The sequence below is a fragment of the Pezoporus wallicus genome, unplaced genomic scaffold (genome assembly GCF_028554395.1).
Source record: "Pezoporus wallicus isolate ANWC-B61680 ecotype Strahan unplaced genomic scaffold, APGP_CSIRO_Pwel_v1 contig_227, whole genome shotgun sequence".
NCBI lineage: Eukaryota > Metazoa > Chordata > Aves > Psittaciformes > Psittacidae > Pezoporus > Pezoporus wallicus.
In genome coordinates this window covers 15,963,821-15,984,427 of record NW_026635704.1, presented here as the reverse complement: position 1 = coordinate 15,984,427, position 20,607 = coordinate 15,963,821, and the positions used below count along the sequence as shown (strand labels likewise).

At 37.1% G+C, this 20,607-nt stretch overlaps 1 protein-coding gene across 2 annotated transcripts in view; it reads left to right on the top strand.

Annotated features, from left to right (window-relative positions):
• Positions 1 to 20,607, top strand: part of PCMTD1 (protein-L-isoaspartate (D-aspartate) O-methyltransferase domain containing 1) — a 41,695-nt gene that overhangs the window by 5,606 nt on the left and 15,482 nt on the right. Inside the window, exons 2-3 of one of the 2 annotated variants that reach the window (XM_057397775.1) lie at positions 13,192 to 13,618; positions 17,181 to 17,283. The exons of the other annotated variant lie outside the window; for it this stretch is intronic. Of the exons in view, the coding sequence (XP_057253758.1) occupies positions 13,312 to 13,618; positions 17,181 to 17,283 (410 nt within the window). The 5' untranslated portion in view covers positions 13,192 to 13,311. The remainder of the gene's footprint in view (positions 1 to 13,191; positions 13,619 to 17,180; positions 17,284 to 20,607) is intronic. 2 annotated transcript variants of the gene reach the window in all.

Sequence of the window (20,607 nt, the reverse complement as noted above, 5' to 3'; positions counted from 1 at the left end):
TGTTGGCATTCCTTTCAAAGGACACATCCCACAGCTTCTGTGTGGTTTAAATTGCACAACAGCAGCAGTTCGTCTTGTTTATTTGCAGGGAAGCAAGGATAGGATGTGGGCAGAAGAGTTTTATTGTGTTACTTAACAGTAATTATTACCATATCACAGGCCAAGTAGCCTATAGTTAGCATGAGCACCTAAAATAGCACTAGAGGTCTGTGTTCAAGCACCTGAGTCACATTGCAAGTACCAAAGGCTTGCTGTTATTACTACAAAAACTTTGTTGCATGATTAAATAGTGCTTATTAAAGCTGTCAGTAGTCATGATTATGTCTTCCTTTAAAAGAAAAAAACAAAACCAAAAAAACTCCCAAACAAACTAATTGGCTTGTTAAAGTCTTAAATGATAGGCACATATTTTTATTTAAGCAATCTTGAAAACTCTTTTTGGGTTGCGTAGCTGCATCTTTGTGATACTTCAGAATGTTCCACGAGGTGGCATGTAACTGTTAACGTGAAGATTTTTCTAGTTAACATCTAAAAATGTTTTTATAGATTTAATGGTGTGAGAGTCAAGTCAGAGTTCTTGCACAATAGTAGTTTGAGATGTAATGAAAGGAAGTATGCAGTAATACAGTAAGCATAAAATACATCTACTCCTGAATGTAATTGTTCAATGTATGTGTACTGGTACTATCTTTCAGGCAAATCAGATGTTATTTGCCATCAGTTCCTGTTGTCTTCAGGAGTGAAAGGGAACAAAATTTCAAAGAAAACATCTTGGAGATGACTATCTTAATTATTTGTTCATATTAAAAAAAAGAGACAAAAAGCTGCTTCTCCAGAAAGATGCACCTGCATCAGTGTATGGCTTCCATAAGTGAAATAGGTAAAGTCATTGATATTGTTTATGGTAACAGCTTGTGAATCACATTCAGGAACTGATACGCCTGTGGTGGCCCTGTCCCAGATGAAATGCTTAATTCCTATAAATTTTAACATTGAAAACATTGAAAGAGGAATTGGGACCATGTGGTTGGGAGAAAATTAGAAGTGGTTACTATTCTGGGAATTTGTTAGTGTTATTTCTGTAACAAATGCTTTCAGAGATATTCAGGAATTACCATGTGGGTTTTTTTTTTTTTTGATAAATACTTGAAAGAAAAAGCCAAATGGTACTCCTCAGCCCATTCAGGATCACTGTGCTTTGTAACAATCTATATATTGAAGTTAAAAAAAGAGTTGGAACCAGTATCCTGATAATCGTAACTTCAACACAACTGTTTTTGCTTGAGAGGTATGGCTAAAAAGTATGTAAGTTAGCATTGCTGTAAGAATGAACTCCTGAAGTTCACTAAATGAGGTTCTCGGTTGCAGCAGATAAAGCAAAAGGTTAGTATTCCAGCAGTACTAATAATTTCAAGTAATTGGGAATCAAGCCTAGAACCATGGAACCATGGGTTGGAAGGGACCTTAAAGCTCATCTAGTTCCAACTCCCCTGCCGTGGGCAGGGATACCTTCCACTAGATCAGGTTGCTCAAAGTCCCATCCAGCCTGGCCTTGAACACTTAGAAGGATGGCGATGAATGCACTGAGTATTTCTAGTAGGACATCAGTTTGCTGTTAAAGGGTTTCATTTCCATCTGAAAATGTTTACTCTTGTGTTCATGTTGGATGTGACCCTGCTGTTTATTTGCAAAACTCTCCACTTTACCCTGTTGAGAATGAACCATGGTTTTCTTTCCATTCAGTGTAGTTGCCTGCTGTCCAGTTTATTAAGCTTTGCTGTGTTCTTCCTTAAAGAAACTCTAAAGTTGATACTACTGCAGTGAGGAGGTCAGTGAAACTGGAAGGACACAGGAAAAAAAATGAGTTACTGAGTTTCTTTATAACTCCTGTTCAGCTGACAGTTGCAACATTATAAATCACATCATAGGCCTTAGTCTCTGCTTATTTACTTCATTTAATTATGCATTCGTTATGACTAAGACTCATTACTGCTGAGTTTCGTGAGATTCTGTGGTAATGTCTGGAGTAATCCAGTTGAGCAGAAAAACTCGGCGTAGGATTTGGTTTACCAATTCTGGGATACCTGGATAAGCTGGAGTTTTTCAGTATATAAATACAGTAGGTTATGCGACTGTAGCAGCCTCTTGTGTTATAGCTATAGACTGCGCTTCTCTCAGGTGAAAACTGTCTCCTTTGTATGACTGACAAAACTTGATGAGGTAGGATTATGGGAATGAAGATACGCTTACACTATGCATCTGCACAGCTGCTACCTAAGCAATAATAAAAGGTGCTCAGCCTCCATTTCTTGGAGGAGTGTTTGCATGAGTATTTTGAAATGGTCACTGAAGCTTTCCTAGATGCTTCACATACCTTCCACAATATATCTGCTGTTGTTTGTACTGTCAGTATATTGTAACTTTGGAGCTGTATTTGCAATACAAGTGCTTGATTCATGTCTGGGGACAAAACCAATGGTGCAGAGTCATTTTCAAGTTAAAAATGTGCTTAGGTCTTTTGATTTCACTTTTAAAGAAGGCCATAAAGGAGTTTTATTCAAGTATTTCTAGTTCTTAGTTTAGGCATGAATGGCCCCAGGTCCAACCAGTAGTAAGGCTATGCACCTAGCCTCACTAGCACAGAAAGACACGTATTCGGCATGTATGTGTATAAATACATAGTTGGCCACCACATTAACACAGAAGACACTAATGCAAGCACAGCCAATGCAAATGGCCTTACCCTGTTGCCATTTCTGTATGGTAGAGCTGAATGTCTACTAGTGGCAAAAAGGTGCATGTATATAGTATGGATCTTTCAGTTACTGGGTTTAAACATTCTTTCTGCCTCAGAACTAGCCCTTGGCTTCCTTTACCCCCATTGCCTCGTGTACATGCTTGCATACATTCACACTCAGCCAGTAATCTCAAACACCACAGATTGTCCAGCAGCTCGCTTGGACCCACCTATTCTTCCAGCAGCGAATTCCTTCAGTTGCTACACTTGGACAGTCTGCCCTGTTCCTGGTTGCCAGGCCACACTGTTGGTTTGCTTGGTAGTCGAGCTTGGTACTCTGTGCTATCACATCCTGACCTGCAAACGCTCACCTGTACTGTTGTTTGTACTCGGGCCTCTGTGATCCATGGACTACTTGCCTTGTAGATGCGCATATACCCTGAAGAGAGCCCCAGGGAAAGAGTTACGGAAGGAAACTAACGTACAGACAGGACAGAGCAGTGATTCGGAGGGGAGCACAGTTTAGGCATGCATACTGACCTACAGCCTGTTCACAGGAGGTCTGCCTTTCTTGTCCCCATTGTCTGTTTTCCCATGCTTGTTTCTCTCCCAAGTCATTTTGATTCCTCCCTTCCCTCACCTTTGGTTTCTCCCCTGAGCATCCTATAACAAGATTTGTGCAATCCCAACATGCTTTTCCCCTGCACCCTGTGATAAATCTGGTAGCCCTGTAAGCAGTCTCAATCCGAAAAATACCCTGGAGAAGGCCAGTGATGATGGGGGTATGGGAAGAGCCCATAGTTCCCCTGCGATCGTCCTCAGAGCAGGTGGCAGGGGTGTTTTGGTGGTTTCCCCCCACCCTCAAGTGTGACCCTCTGCGCCTTTTTGTGTGCAGAACAGCTTTTTATTGTGTAATCTAATAGGGTTAACTTTGATAGCAAATAATCTGTTTAATCATTTGCAAGGCCAGTTGAAAATGCATGGCAGAAGTTACTGGTGAGCCACAGAGGTGTGAATTAAAGTGATACTATTAGAAACTCAATACTTCTGAAATGTTACTGCAAAGTAATGTATTTTAATAGCAGCAAGAACTGGGAGAATGCTAGAATGGTTGCATGTATGTTTCTGGAACAGGCTTTGATAACAGGCTTTGGTAAGAGTGTTAATACTATAACCTTCTTGCAACTGTATAGGGACTCCATTGGTAGATTTTAAAAGTAGATTTAGCTCATACTTGTACGTTGAAACATACTTGAACATACGTTCATCTGTACGTTGAAAGTTTTGATAAACCGTCACTTTTGGTAAGAATCATGAAGGGATAGTTAATCTCTGATACACAAAGTAAGCGTTGGACATCTTAAGAAATAGGGGTTTATGGACAAGGTCACATCACTTTAGGGCATGCTGTTTATGGATTTATAGTATGTCTGGACAATGAGGCAGGTAATGACATGGGCCTTAAAGTGTAAGATACTTGGCGATATGCAGGATTTGGGGATTAAAAAGAAAAGTGCGAGTAGATATTAATTGTTTTCTTTGACAAGATAAAAGTAACTGTTAGTGTGTGGTGTTTTAGTAAAGAAATTGCATTTGAAAGAAATGGTGAATCCAGCATGATGCTTCTGGAGAGCTGCATCAGTAAAATAATTTTGTCATGGTTCTGAGGAAGAGAGGCTGGCCTACTCATTGTTCTCTCTTGAGGATTACAGGCCCAAGTAATAAAATAACTTCTCCAAAACATACTGCTGTGTTGCACTGTACTATTTAAAGAAACTAGTAAACAGGATCAGGACTTGATTTTATTTATTTTTTTTTTTTTACTTTTATAAGAGAATGGATAATAAATAAATGTTGAGGTTCTCGGGCTGAAAGTAAATATTTTGATAATACAATATTAAAAATTGTTTGTTGCGTTTATTGCATGCTATTTTGATGTTTTTAAATATATCTCTAAAGAGCATAAAATCCAAAGGTTTTACAGCACTGGGAACTTGATAAAGTTGGTTGATACTTTTGTTTATTTGGCCCTGGTGTTTTGTTGTGTTTTTTTTTTTTTTTTTTGTAGAGACTGCAGTAAATGCATAGCTCTGAGATGAGGTTTCAAGTGTCAGGAATGTAAGTATCTTCTATTTTTACACTTGACCTCATTTCTGTTTTCTTTTGCTAAAGGCAACAGGCATATGTTGTTTTGTTGCTGCTGGGAGCGAGTTATTTAAAGAACTTGAAATGTTTGTGTGCAGTAAGCTTTTGAACTTTGGCACTGGTTAAAATAGTCAATATTTTGTCATGGGCCACATGTTGCCTACAGAAAATTATATGAAATGTGACTGGATCTGCTTAAGAACTGTAGCTGCAGAAACTACGTTTGTGGTAAAGGTTAGGAAAGTATGCTTCAGTTCTTGTACTAAACTTGCTTTGTATTTCATTATAAAAGAGAATTCTCTCTCCCTTGTTACTGGTTACTCTCTGAAGGTGATAAAGTAAAGGAGTACCATATTTTACTGTGGTTTGTTACCTTCTGGTCATCACAAACTAAATTATTAAGCCTTTCCTGAAGAAGAAACAGGTTTTGTTTCAAAAATACTGAATACTTGGCTTGTTCTTTATGTCAAGGTGTCTTTGTTTGCTGACGATTAGCATAATGTTAAAATTTGCAGAAATGTTTGTTAATTGCATGCCTTTTGCGTTTTCAGGCTAAACACATTAGATATTTTAAGGCTTGGGTTTGTTTTTTTTTTTTAAACATCACTTCCAGTGCTTAACATATGACTGTAATGGCTTATATAAACCTGCTTGAAATGAGTATTCTGTTAAATACTCTTGTACAAAGCTGTGTGTTGTGGCAATCAGTTTTGCAGTCTGGTCACTCTTTAGCTCACTGATTCCTGTGAAATATGTGCACAGACAACAGTTTCTTTTCTGAAAAAAAACAGGTGCACAGTACAAACTTGGTGAATATCAGACATCTGTATCTATTAAGCATCACTGATTCATACCTGTCTTATGAAGTCCTGATATTTTAAGCTTGATAGAGTAGCAGCTGCTATTACCTTTTAACTGCTCTTTGTGTCTATAGAGAAGCTTCTCATCTTTTACCTTTCTCTCAGCCAGTCTGTGATAAAGGAATATTCTGACTAGTTTATACTGGACAGACTTAAAATAGTTGTAGCCTGGGAATAGACAGAGCTCTAGGCACACCTCTGAGGAGCCAAGACCTTTAAAATGTGTGCTATAAGAAGACTGCCAGGTTCTTTCACAGATACTGCTGTTAGAGGAAGGATGGGGATCTTCTGTTATGTTGGACATTGGGTAAAGCTGGCATCGTTTGCTTATGAGATTCTTTTAGTGAAACTTTGACAGGTTACTAAGCCACTTTGGGCTACCCTGAGATGAGACCATTTTATGTAGTGTCTTACAGATAAAGCACCACCAAATGTTTTCGACTGGTGTGGGTAGAAAAAATTAAAATCTATAGTTGTACTATAAGGTACACAGTTCATTCATAAAGGTATACGTATATACAGCCTCTTGAGATGTAATCACTAATTTGCATATAGCTGGCCTCTAATGATAAGCAAGAGAGTGGCAACTATTGCATTGTTAACATCTGTCACTGGAAAAAAAAACATGCTATGCAGCTTAGCTCAAGTATTACGAGCAGGAACTGTCTAATTCCACCACTCAAGCTGCGTCATACGCTGCAATAGACACTGTCAGTCAGGTATGCAGACTTTTGTTAGCAGTTAACACTGCTCTCTGAAATTCTTAAAATAATCCATGTTTTTGTGTTTGAAGGTTTTGTTTTTTAAATCTTACAGAGAGTATCACTAGACTAACACATTAAGTTTTAGTTGTTTTTCTGATGATACTAGCTCGCAGTATCTTGCTGCTTTGGAAAATGATTTTCAAAGCACATAAAAGGCTATTATCAGCATTTCCATTTATTTGCTTCAGAATATGATGAGGAACTGGTTCTAGGGACTGAGGAGGAGCTGGTTATTAGTATTGCCCATCAGTAATGGATAAACTTTATGCCTCACAGACTAAAGTCTGCACATGTTAATAATGTCAGGTGCTTAAAATCTCATGAGACTTTAGCAAAGGTGGGCTAATCAGAGTATTCTGGAGCTGTCTATCAGCTCATCAGCCTCTCATCCATGGAGGCTTTTTCATTTTTCAGATGGGAGCATTTCTTAACAAATGTACTAAGGCAGATACTGGCTGAATTAAAACTTACCATGAAATTAGGTAGTAGCAAATCAAGAAGACAGTGTTTCTGTGCTTGTTCCCAATGTAAATCTTTTTGTAACAAGAATGACTAGATTCATAATACTTGTACCTATGAAAATCCCAAAGTTCTCATGTATTTGAGGGGAGAAGAGGAATAATTTTGTTCAGAAGGCCAACAGGTACTCTTCACTGTCAACTCATGAGTCAGTAAACTGGGGCAGTGGGACAGCTTTCCTGTCTCTCAGCATGGAGTTTTTGCAGGGTATGATTAAGAAGGGTCAGTTAGTGGCCCAGAGGGCATTCTAGGATGTGAACACTGAAGCTGAGTCTGTGGTTATTATAGAGGCAGCTGTTGGAGAATCATAAGCACAGCTTTAAATAGAGACGGCAGCTGAGGACTTGCTCTCTGAGAGAATAGGGCTGCTTGAGTATACCTTTAAATTTCAGAAACTGTCCTGTACTCTAGGTTTCAAACTATGCTTCTAGTTATCTCAGGTGGAAATGGTGAACTCTTTTATTTCTTTCTTTGGAAGTAGGCATTTGGAACACATTTATGTAGTGTCACAGGTGGGAAACTTTGAAGGCAAGACTGCTTCTGAAGCCTGGGAAGCTCAGCAAACATGTTTTGATTGCTCAGATCCAAAGCAGTAAGGAGGACTAAGTCAAGATGTGATATTAAGCTATGCATTAGAAGGAGGTATGTAGGATTCTTTGCTTTGTATTAAAAGGCGATGAATTTTGAAGTCTTTATCAGTGTACCTGAAAACAGGTCTAGCATATGGAACTGGTATACAGAAAATACTCCTTTCAACTTTCAATCCATACCATCATGTGAAGAGGCTAGATAGAATTTCAGACGAGAAAAGCAAATCCAGTGCAGAAGAAAACAGACTGGGAAAGGAATGATGTATCTGTGAATTGTCTTTTTTTTGTCTTTTTTTCTTTCTTTTTTTTTTTTTTTTTTAGTTTTTTTTTTGTTCTTAAAAGGTAAGGAAAAAAGTCAAAAGGTTCAATAGACATTCTGCAAGGTTAGTCCAAAAATTACACCCTTGTATAACAACCGAGGTCAAGGTCATTTGATCACACAATTTGTGCTGATGTGCTTGTTGCTGTTTGTGACTCTGCTATTTGTGGAGTGCTGTAAACTTCAGTGAATCTTCTGAGAGTAATCTAGTACTACGTGTGCTATTTGGTGTGTTCAGGTGACTGGATGTGGAGGAAGAGTGAGATCAAGCACACACCTGGAATCTTGTATAAACAGCTGTTGAACGCCTAAACAGGAGGATCATCAGACTTGACAAACATTTTCTGCCCAAGTAGGTCAATGCATTTCAGGTTAAGTCAGTAGTTGTAGCTGTTTACATTCATTTGGCTTAACGTTAATCTTCTGGTCTGTTCCTTGTTCCATTGCTATATTACAAAGAACCTTGAAGTATGCTTTGTGGAGTGCATTACATCAGAGAGCTGACTGTACTTGTTTTTGTACTTGTTTCTGTTTAACTTGAAGAGCTTCTTGAAATGATCCACTGAGCAGTAGGCTAGAAGTGAATATTTCTGAGTGAGTCTATAGACTTCAAAGAACATGCACTTCCAATAGAGTTTTCCTTAATGCACCAAGTAGTATGTTACTATATCCTAAAAACAACAGTTTTCCTTTTCTTTTTTTGGACTGTTTGGAGTGACAAAACAAATAGCTGTGAAAGAGAAGGCAGTTCAAGTAGTATCTAATTTTCCAAAGCACTTACTTTTTGTTGCCTTCAGTAGCAGTTCAGCAGTGAGGTATATATATGAAAGTTTAAAAAAATGTTTAAAAATGCTTTGTGCTGACATACCTTGGTGTCCCACAGTAGTCTGATTTTTTTGTAGTCACCTACCACAGTTAGTCCAACACACACTTCAGATCTTGGTTTTCTCTAGTCTTTGCCTGGTGAAGTTAATGTTACCATTTCTCTTTTACTTTCAGATAGTAATCATTCTGTTTATTCAGGAGGTCCTGCTGAAATCTTACACTTGGCTGTTTCGCTTGGAGTTGAATTTCTTCTTGGTGTGGCACTGTTACAGTACTTTGGAGGAAAGGGGAAGCTAAAGTAAAATTTGAGTCCTTTTGTTGTAGGAGTTGGTGGATGGGACAAGGACAGGTAAAACATGATCTTGAGTTCATTACAGCTGCTGGAGTGGCACAAATTGAGTCTGAACAGAAGGAGGTCTAACACTTGGTTGGTGGCCTGGAAAATTTAAACCTTTCCTGATCAGAGTGATGTTGCTGACTTCTACTATGAGTAAACTGAAACTGTTAAATGAACTAAAGTGTTTCAGCCCCTTGTGTGTATTTTTGATTAATTCCATCCTATTGCCAGTAACAGAATATCCCTTCTGGGGGAAACTTAACAGCTGACTCCTATGTCTATATTAATGCATAGCTCACTGATGTATTGTTGTCTCTTCTCCTTCCTGGGTTAAAGGGGAAGGTTCACCAAGCAATTTTGTATGTCATCTGAGTTTTAAAATAATGTATTGCAGTCTTGATTCAGTGTGGTGTGCTCCAGGCTGGTACCTTAGTGAAAATAGTTCTGAGGAGGAGACTGGAAATATGTCTGATCCCATTTATTATATTTTTTCTTCTGTTTTTAATGGTTTGAAGCAACATAAAAGTCAAGTTAGTAGTTTCAAATAACTTGTATTTTTAAGGAGTGATCTGTGTGGAGTCAGGATGTATCAGTATCTCAAGATACTGTATTTGTAAGATACTTGACATTGTGTGGATTTAGCAGAGGCAAGGTTTTGTCTGTCAGATTAATTGGATACCTTGCTAGTATGGTATTCAGTCTGTATTTAAGAGAGTGTGGAAGTCCTTAGTGACCTAAAGAATTAACTTGAAGAGCAAATGTAGTTGTAAAAATTCTGAAACATGCAAAACTTGTGCTCCTTTGAGAGATGGCAGAAAAACACTTGGCAAACCTTATATCTGGTTGCTAACTTCTTGGAGTTTTGTGTAGCTTGGGAAATAGATTCACATAGCTAAAGGATAGCTGTTCGATTAAAGTGACGGTACTAAAAATATATCAGAAATTATGATAAGGAATTAAAATTGGTTACAAGTTAGGTCAGAAACAGGTCAGAGTTGTGATACAGTTCTGTGGATTTTTGCAGGAATTGGAAAGTGTGGCATTTAATATTTATTGTGAACATAAACTGCAAGATGAAGTGTTTCAACATGTAAAAAAATCATGAATAGCATGAACAGGGTTTTTAAATTGTAATTGGTTTTTATCAGTGAATGAACTTTTTTATTCAAGACTGTATTGGAATTTTAATTCCTAACCAGTACATTTTTGTTGGCTTCTTTATTCCAGAGACTCCTGAGGCTAAAGGTAGTTGCTGTATTTTGTTGTGCGCTCTTCCTGTCTTCTGAAATTTATATAGCTTTTGGTGTAGTATGCATCAGAATGCTGCTTGTGCTCTTCGTGAATTGAATTTAGGTATCCATAAACTTAACAGGATGCCCTCTGTGAAGCAGCTATGTAGAAGTTTTATCTTAGTATGTTCTGCTCTCTTTATTTTGGTCCTGGGACAGCTGTCACAAGAAAAGCTTTGATTAACTTGTCCTTTTTCTCTGGCTGTGCTAAAATAGCTTGTGAGGTGGTTTCTTATGTGTATTTAAAACAGTAGAAAATGTATCTGACTTAATTCATCTGTTGTGTCTGTTTAAAGGTATTTTACTTTCATAAGGTAAAAGTTTAGAAACATAAAAGCATTGAAGGAAAGTAAAATATAAAAAAAATACTTATGTGCAGTACAGGCCATCACTTTTCATTAGAAGCTATTTCTTTAACTTCCTAGGATGTTTTGTTTTTTAACACCACCTTCCACTTGAAGTAGCATTTTTGCTGTATCGTATAGCTGTAGAGCACCACTGTTGATTAGTGAAAGCAAGCCAAAAGCAAGATACCTAAAAAGCAAAGAGTATCACTGCCTAAATAATGTCACCTTTTCCAGCCAGGAGCAGTGTATCCAGAGTAAGACCCAAACTTCAACTGCTCTTTCAACTAGCCACTGTTCTGCTGTATAAGCATACTGTTCTAGAGAGGAGGCTTTTGTTTTCTCACCAACGTTCCACAGTGTCATGCTGCCTACATACCAGATGTTTTCTGTTCTTGCATGAGATTCTGCGTGATAACCATTAAAGAAGGTGAAATGCTTGGTGGGTGTCATCAGCAGAGAATCTTGTGATACCGCAAAAACTTTAGCTGACAGACAGTACCAGGAATTTAAAATTACAAAATATCTGAAGAAGTTAATTCTCTTTTAGTGTAGTGGCTATATTCAAATTAGTAAATTTTATTTGGTAATCTCACATAAAATTTCTTTCCCATAAAGACATTATTTGACGGAAACGATAAAGTTTTAGGTTGGAAGAACAGACTTTTCACGTCTGAGGGGTTTGTCTATGTCTGCTCACCAGCTGAGTGCGGATAGTTGGTGAAGTTCTCCATCTGCTGGTGCGTGGTGGTGAATGCATTCTGCAGGTAGGGCTGGAAGGGGTATTCCTGTTTTTCAAATGGAGCTGCAGCATTAGTCTCAAAGTATTCAGTTCTTGCATTTACTTTTTCAGTTAAAATTATTCCCAAACATTTCTCAAAACAATAAAGAACCTTTTTAGGGTGATTCTGTTGCAAAATCTCTTGCTTTAGTCACTGTAGGACTTGCTATGTATCACTTGGTTCAGTAGTTGATTGAGCTTTTAGGTGTGATGCAAATGCAGACAAGAAGGGCTGGAATACATTTGTAAATTTTTTAATTATTTTTTTAATTCTTTTTTTTTTAACTTAAAATTCTCCCTCAAGTTCCATACTTCTGTCTAAACTGTCCTTCATTTTTTTTCAGAATTAGAAGAGATGTTCTTACGCAATTAAGCATACACAGGCCTACTGTCTGCTGTGGAACACTAGGGTGTCAAGTGTGAAAATCGTGTTGCAGTGATCCCCAGAGTGTAAAATTGGGAGTTGACTTCATTCTGATAACTTAAATGAGCTTGTGCATCTGGATTGTGTTTGTGAGTTCCTGACTCACAAATTTGCACAAATAGGCATGTACAAAACAGGAATTTGCTTAATTGCCTTAGAGTGTTCTCGGATAAAAGATTGCGTTTGTATAAAGTCCTTGGTGAAATATGCTTGTTTGAAGAGGCGGGGGGAATTTATTTCAAAGGTGATACTCATCAATGCGTACTTGTGTACTTGTGTTTTTTCTTCTTTAACAAAGTTACCTGGAGCGTGCATCAGGCTCATGATGGGCTTTTCTTTGGCTATCTAAGCTGACTTTGTAATTAATGTTAAAAATTGTCTCAGTATGGGTACTCTATTTATCTAGAAGTGGTGGATTAAACTTCTTTCTTTTCCTTTCTTCCAGTCTTCTGTTGCTATTTTACTGATAATTCATGCAACATTAGGATTTTAACATCTGGATTTTAGGTGTTTAGTAATTAATAATGTAGTAACTGCAGATAAAATACGGTTCTGAAGGAATAACTTTGAAGTGAATATGCCGTGTGGAATTCATGAAACTTGCTCTTAAGTGCCAGCAAGTTCTTGAAAACTTGTAGGTACTTAAGGAATTCGTACTCTCCTAGTGAATACTGCAAGCAAGAGGAGCTCAAGTGTGCAGAGGGATTTCCTGTGCTGAACCCGGAACAGAGTAATGTGGGTTTGTGTCTGCACTGGTATTCTAGTTCAACTCAGAATTGAACACCTGAGAAGCATTTCCTGGACATCACTACTCACCTGGCTTTGCCTCCCAGTGAGGGTTGATTTCGGAGCATATAAATCCAGTTCCTTTCAAATGTAGCTAAGTTGATACATGCTCCCACGTGCTATTGGACACTTAGTTCTCAGAATGGGACTACAGCTAGTCCAAAGGTAGTTGCTGTTTCCCCCAGATATATGTAATACATGTGGTTCTTAGCTCTGTAGTATTTTTAGTGTCTGTGTAAACACTTAGGCTGCATTACCAGTGCTAATGTAGGTAGCCTGTGTGGACAGAATAAAACCAAGCTCAAAAATGTTGGATTGAAGGGCAGAATTTTGATTAAATACTATCTGTCCTGACTTTTAGTAGTTCTGCTTTGTAAAATGATCCAATACTAATAATATTTCATCACCTTCTAAGAGTTGTTGGTTTGTTTCTCTTTTGAAACTCAAGTTATGTAAACATATCTTTTCCAGGATTCATTTGTGATGTGCTTCTGAAAGAAGAACTGAGAATCCGTTACGTACTTCCACTTTTGGGAAAACTCTTCTCCTAATGTATTTTGCAAACTAATTGAATTATCATAGAAATTCGGCATGGGTGGAGCTGTGAGTGCTGGAGAAGACAACGATGACTTAATTGATAACTTGAAAGAAGCTCAGTACATTCGCACTGAGAGTGTGGAGCAAGCCTTCAGAGCGATTGATCGTGGTGATTATTATCTGGAAGGACACAGGGACAATGCTTATAAAGACCTGGCCTGGAAGCATGGAAATATACACTTGTCAGCACCCTGCATTTATTCTGAAGTCATGGAAGCGCTGAAGCTTCAGCCTGGATTGTCATTTTTAAATCTGGGTAGTGGAACCGGATACTTGAGTACAATGGTGGGATTAATACTAGGTAACTTCAACCTTTTAATACACTGTTCCTCCACTATACAGGGTTATACAAGTCCGTTAAAACTTCACTTTCTCTTCTTTAAGAATGACAGTACTACACCTAGGACTAGATGTTTGAGATGTGTTGTTAAGATACTGTATGTTATCTACAGGCTGTTTGCTGACACTGTTGTTCAGTGATAATTCATGGAGTGTTTTGGAAGACATTATCTGTTCCTGTTTGCCTTTCTGTAGTCTAAAATTCTTACTTGAGTGGAAAGTGTCCTTTTGTTTAAAAGGAAAAGGCATAAAGGAACAATTTGAGAAGTATATTTAAAATACAAAGCATATTTACCAATAAATAGTTTTTTTTTACAAATTAATTTCATTACATGAAATAACTTCATTTATTTTAGTATGTAGTTTTGATATGTGTAAATTTATTGACTGTATTACATGGAGTTTTCATATTTCCTTAGTTGCAGAAACTGTGTTGACAGGTACTGTAGAAGTTTTTACATCTGTATTTATATACACAGCTGAGGTGTGAAGAGTTGGTTTGTTAATTTTCAGTTAGTTACTTTCTGTCATCTGTTCTTATTTTTTAAAGAGTAGAAATTATCCCTAGTAGTATATCGCAGAAGTGATTTGTTGGCATCTCCAGCAGTGTCTTTTGTTCAGTTAATACCGATCAGTTCGAGATTCCACTGTTTACTTGTGTAAACAGGAATTGTATTTATTCCTAGGTAAAAATAAATGAATAAAAACTGTTCTATTAGTGCTTTTTTGCCCTTTTCAAGATTACTTGTGTTTAGGAGTAGTTACTTCTAATTAGATTGTAAGATTCTAAGTTCAGCAGTCTATTCCATTATTAAAATAATTAGTAAATACTGCTGCTTTTTTTTTCTCTAAAGTCTTTGCTCAGGGTAGCAAGTAATGGTATTAATTTATTTCTTTGTCATGTGGAAAGCTTTATTAGTGCATTATTCTTTCTTAGCTATGATGTTTAAAAAAGAAAAAGTGCCTTATATGTTGCAGTTGTACCTGTGTAATAATCTGACAACTTTTGAGTGGCTCTTGGTTACTATTGACTGCTTCTTGGTTTGACCTCCTTATCAAGCAGAATTCCTGTCCTTCAGAATATTCTATGCAGAGTTGAAGAAATTAAACAGGAAAAGACTTGTCTTCTGCAGAGGGTGAGATTGGCTGACAGCCTTTGAGGAGCACAGTTACGCTGCAGACATTCCCACACAGCCAGCTCAGGTGCCTTTACTTCTCTAGCAGTGCAGAGGAGCCTGGAGCAAGCGGCTGCTCAGCTACTTGCAGAAGTAGACTTTCCATGTTTCTGTAGTGCTGTACCTAGTCTTCGAAGTCTACTTGGTATTATAATGTGGTTTGAGTGCTAGGGTGAGACATGGAAGGTATAAAGACTATTTGTGTGCCTTTATTTTCTTACCCTACTGCATTTGATAAAATTACTAGTTTCATATAATCATTTTAGTGTAAGTTTTAAACCAGGGAACAGCTGTTTTGACAAAAAAAAAAACAACAACCGCACACAAAAAAGCAGATGAAATTTTCTGACAAACTATAGGTATTTTTAAAAGTTCATGTTTTCTTAAACCAATTTCAGTGTATGCTGCAATTAGTAACAGAACCATGTGGGTTTTGATAGTAGTTGGGTATCTTTCAATTTGACAACATAGTAGTATTTCTGCCACATTGGCACTGTCAGAATGACTAGATTAAATTAGCAAATAATTCAAAACTGGTAAACAGTAAGTATAGCAACATACTAAAAAACCTCCTCCACTCCATTAAGATTAAATTAACTGTTGCTGGTATTGTAAAAATGGAAATGTGGTTCTGACTAGATGGTAGAGTTTTTAGCTTGTTATGCTGAAAGAAGCCAGTTGACAAAAGACAGTAGCAGAGAAGTTGGTTTCACACTTTAAGACTAGTTGACCCTTTACTTAATGTACAGCTGTAATTTTTTTCCTGATAAAAGAGAACATGTTTATTGTATTTCTGTTCAAATTACAAATACTATGGTGTATCATTATGTGGTGTCTTGTATTCATCGATTTAATTCCGAGCTGTTGGAGCAACTGACGTTTACAGGTTTTTAGTTCTTTGTTTTTCAAAATTGAGTCTTGAAAATAATGTGTATGTGAATTTTGGGATGGATGATGTTGTTTCATTTTTTAAATTAATTTTAAATTAATGGCAATAATTTTTTAATTAAAGTGCTTTGGATGCTGGTGCGTGCTCTAAAACTAACCACTGCTTAGAAACTTCATAGGCTTTTACTATGCAAGTAAATAATTAAACAGCTAGGAAATAATCACGTATCTTAATGCTTTTCTGAATGTGTTAGATAATAAACTAAATTTACAGTAGCTGTGAGTGTCAACAGGAGGTACTTGTTTTCACAAGTTCTAAGAATATTTCTTGGATGATCTCTTGCCTGCCAACAAAGAGCTTTTATAAGCACTGTCTATGGTAACCTAGTGGATTGGTTTTATTTCACCTAGTAGAAAATGTACTATGCTATGTTAAGAATTGCAGTTATTCATCAGCTTAGTGACATACAATATTTTCTTTCTTGCAGTAAAATGAAAGCTTTCTCAGTAACCCTAAGTCTGTTTTATTAGTATGTGTCCTAGAAAAGACAAATTGAATTTTGATTGGAGTAACATCTTTGAGCTAAATATTTAGGAAAGCTTTAAAATGCTGTAGAGGCTATAAATAGAAGGTTTGTCTCCTCTTACTAATGTTTACTTTCTCTTCTTCCCTTTTCCAATTCTGTGCTCCAGTGACTAAAGTCCCTGGGCTACTTGTGCATGTTAAATATAGAATCCCCACAGCAAACGTGACTATCTGATTCAGTTTCCTTCTGATGTGGCTAATCCTCATAATACTGTCATCATTTTTTTTTGTTTCTGAAAAAATAGCATTAACTATTGGCATGCTAATTGATTTGGAAATACACTTGGATCAGTTGAAGGAAAACAGTGTTACAGTTGTGATGAGTGAACATCATGTAGTAAATTTCAGTGTTCTAGATGGAAATTAATTATATAAGTAAACAGGGAGCAGACTTCTGATTTTGGAACCTACAAAATAGAAGAGCAAATGTGGCTAAGAGTTATAATACCCAGTCTCCCAAATTGTCAAAAGATGTGAATTTTGATATCATAAAGCTTCAAAATCTGAAGACACAATTGCAGACTAAATTATAATTTGAAAATGCTGTATTCTGACTAAAACTGTTGAAAGTTTCTCAGACTTTACCCCTGCATATTTATGAAGAAAATTCATTCTATAGAATTGTTTTACCACAGTTCTGTCCCTGTTTTGTCATTGATCTTTGGCCTTTTACCTTCCTCGTAAGCTTTGGTAATTCAGATGCAAAAACTAACTGTCTGGTGGTGTTTGGAAGCTCGTGTGTTTTACGTGATGTTAGTACTTTCACAGATGAAAAGTATTATACTGTTCTATTCAGTCATGCTGTGCTTAAAGGGAAAAAAAAAAAAACAGACAAGCCAAACCAATGGAAAATACCCTGCTGTTTTTATTTACAGGACCTTTTGGGATAAATCATGGAATAGAGCTTCATTCAGATGTGGTAGAATATGCCAAGGAAAAGCTGGAGAGCTTCATAAAATACAGTGATAGTTTTGATAAGTAAGTATCTAATTTGTCTAGTTCACTTTGCAGCAATGTTTTTGATTGTAAACTGAATGTATCATTACTTGAGTTTAGGGAGGGGAGAATAGCATCACACCACCAAAACATAAAGCTTCCAGTTTGTGGCACTAGTTGATGAGGTAAGTGCTTAAGACAGCACTCTAGAAGTGTGGGAGCATTTCTGCTGTGTAATAATTAACAAAACCGGTATGTACAAATTGGCATGTGTATGTATATGCATGTACATGCATATGTATATACATACTTAAGAGAATGATGTAGTACATCGGTGTCTCTGCATGTATAGAGTTATTTGTATCTATATGGGTTTTTATTATATAATTGTACATCATCTTTTGGTAAAGAATTAACTTTTTCTAACCTGTAACTGTTGATGTAGACCTGAGTGAATTTATCTGATTTGTCTTCATGTTTATTACCTGAAAACATGGAGTTACAGGCATTAATTTATTCTCATACACAGCTCATTTTTACTTCTGTGTTACAGGGCTTTGAACCTTATTTGTTCTACTTAACAATTTTTTGTTATTAGTTTCAAGCTGGCCAGTAAGAATCTGGATCTTGGGCCTCTCTGAAAGGAAAAGCAAGAGCTGTTCTCTGTAAAGACTTTTTTCCCCTTACAGGCGATAAGTTCTCCAACAGTGGTTATAAGGTAGCTTCTGAAAATGAAAAGCTTTTGCACTGTAGTAGCCTAAGAATTGTGTGTTGTACGCCTCCTCTCCTCCTCAGCAGGCAGCAGAGACAATTCTTTCTATGCCTTTACCTCTGATGTGCTTTATGAGCTGCTGCACTCTTGGTTATGTTGGCTGGAGTTCCATCCGCTTTTTCCATACCCTGAACTTTGGGAGCTGTGGTCTGACCACAGGCCTTACTCCTTAATGCTCCTGAGTAACAGAAAATTATCATCCTGTTGTTATCTGTATCTGAATTAAATTCTGTGCTTACGGTACTGAGTAGGTGATTTTAGTACTGTTTCTAACATAAAATTATGTAAGAGAAAATACGTATGTTTCATTACTGCTACTTTAATTTTTATAAAAGCACTTGTTAGATGAATTTAATACATAACAGAAGCTAGAATAAATAAAAATTACTTCAGTAAGGAGCTTTATGATGTACTTCATCTAATCCATCTTTAAAAAAAGTGTGTGAAATGTGGTTACTTATGATCATTAATAATATTGCAGTAGTGGCTCTTTTAAGTTAGATCTGTTTGCTAGCTGATCAGTTCCTGTACTCCTGCATTCCTGTAAGTTCGTCTACAAGGCATACAAAAAGATGGTTTTGATTGAAATGTCTTTCCAATCTGGTGATACGTTTATGTGCAGACATGGAAATTGAGTGAAGGGGTAGCAAGGAAATGTTACTATTGTTTAAGCAAAATCTGATTAGGATGTTTCTGAAAATGAGTATCAGAGCACTGGGGTTGCTAAACTTGGCAGAAGTGATGTATATGAGTTGCATGTATATGGTGTTTGAAGAATTGATCATACACAGTAAATGATCTAAATACTCTTAAAGGACAGGTGGTGTATTTTACTCTGATTTAGCAAATATCAGCCCTGGGGACTGTTACAAATGCTGTGTGCTGTTTGCAGTGATAGTTAAATTGCTCTTTAGTTTTACAGCGCTATTCCAATGAGGAGGAGAAGTCAGCAGGTTGGTTAATGTGATCTAAGCTTCATTTGTATGTTACATCTTGGTATATGATGTTTAACAGTTCACCATTTCCTTACAGGACCGAAATACTAAGCAATGGCTACAGAAGCGTCCCCCTCACCAGCCTAACAAAAATTATACTTCTGTGAATGCGCTTTTTGATACAAATCCACTCGGTAGGAGCTGCACTACAGCTGATGTGATACTGATTGGCTGGTTGAATTTTGCGGTTTGGAGGGATTTGTAACTTGTCTGCACAGCTGATTCTAACTGCTTTCATTGTAAATACTGTATTTTAATGTAGCTAATGAAGATGATGTGTGGGTTTTTCTGTGGTGGGGTCTTTGTATATTCTAATATAAGCAAACTTATACATCATGTCTTCACTTTTAATCTGCCTCTCAAAGTAATGTGCTCAGGGTCAGTACGTCTGATTTAGATTCTTGTTTCAGTAACTTTTTCCTGCATCTTCATTTATGAGTAAAAAATATTTATCCAAAACTGTGTCGACTGTGGCATCTGAACTTAACTGCTGGTTTGGTCAGCTTAGTATTTGGACAAAAGACCACTGAAGTTAAAGGGAGTGTTGTGTCTGTCTGCTGTTGAATTCTGGTGTATACCTAGCAGGTGTCTTTACTGTTTGAAAATAGATTTTATGTGGCTGACTGGTATGAATGAAGTTAATTGTCTAAAATGATGTGTGTGTGTGTGATGGGAGAAGAATGTCTTAAACTTGCCAGCAGCTTCTAATGAGGCATGTGGGGGGACAGAAGGAACATAGACCACGTTCAGTTTTCCTGGCAGTTAGGGAAGTTATGTGGATGGGGAATTGTGTAAAACTTTGCATTGCCACTTCCCAGCACTCTTTGTTCAGTATATAATGTTCTTCAGTCTGGTCTGAATACTCTCGGCCATCTTCTTTTGAAACAAACAACGTGTTTAATCTTATGGGTACATACATATGGGTGAGCTTCAACCTAAATAAATGTTTTGAATCTTTGTGGTGTTCCTTTGCTTGGTGCACTAGGCCATTGGCTTTGCATCTGACTTTTGCGTGGAGCTGGGTCATAATGGTTTTAAGTGGGTTTTCGCCTGATGAATTCGCCTGAAATATTACTTTGATGCCATTTTTATTGGGGAATGATCCAGTGCTTTGTGGTATAATGACTTTTTTCTTGATTCCGGTAAGAATACTGTTGGAATGTAATTAAAACTTTTTTTTTTCTTATGATTGGGGTAGGTGCTTGACCAAAGACTGGAAGCAGTGTAAAAATTGCATGTCCAGAAGGATTTGAGGCTCTCTGTGCTTAAAAGGAGGGTTGTCTACCTCTGGAAACGGGACTTCTCTCAGTTTTGGCCTCTTGAGCTGTTCATTGAAGGAAAGGCTTTTCAGATACCTGTTTCAGAAAATGATTCCAGTAATCACTTGTATCTGTATCCATATCCCACCAATCTATAAAAATAGTTTTCCTCTAAATGGAGGTGGAGTTGTTCATTCTAAGAGGTAAAATGCTGTCTTGGTTTGCTTGACAACATATGTTTGCCAGTAGAAGCAAAGGAGGAGTTCAATTTGAAAGTATTGTCATGGTTGAGGTGAAAAGATTTTAGCTGTAGACTAAAGAAAGTTGTCCGAGTCTGAAA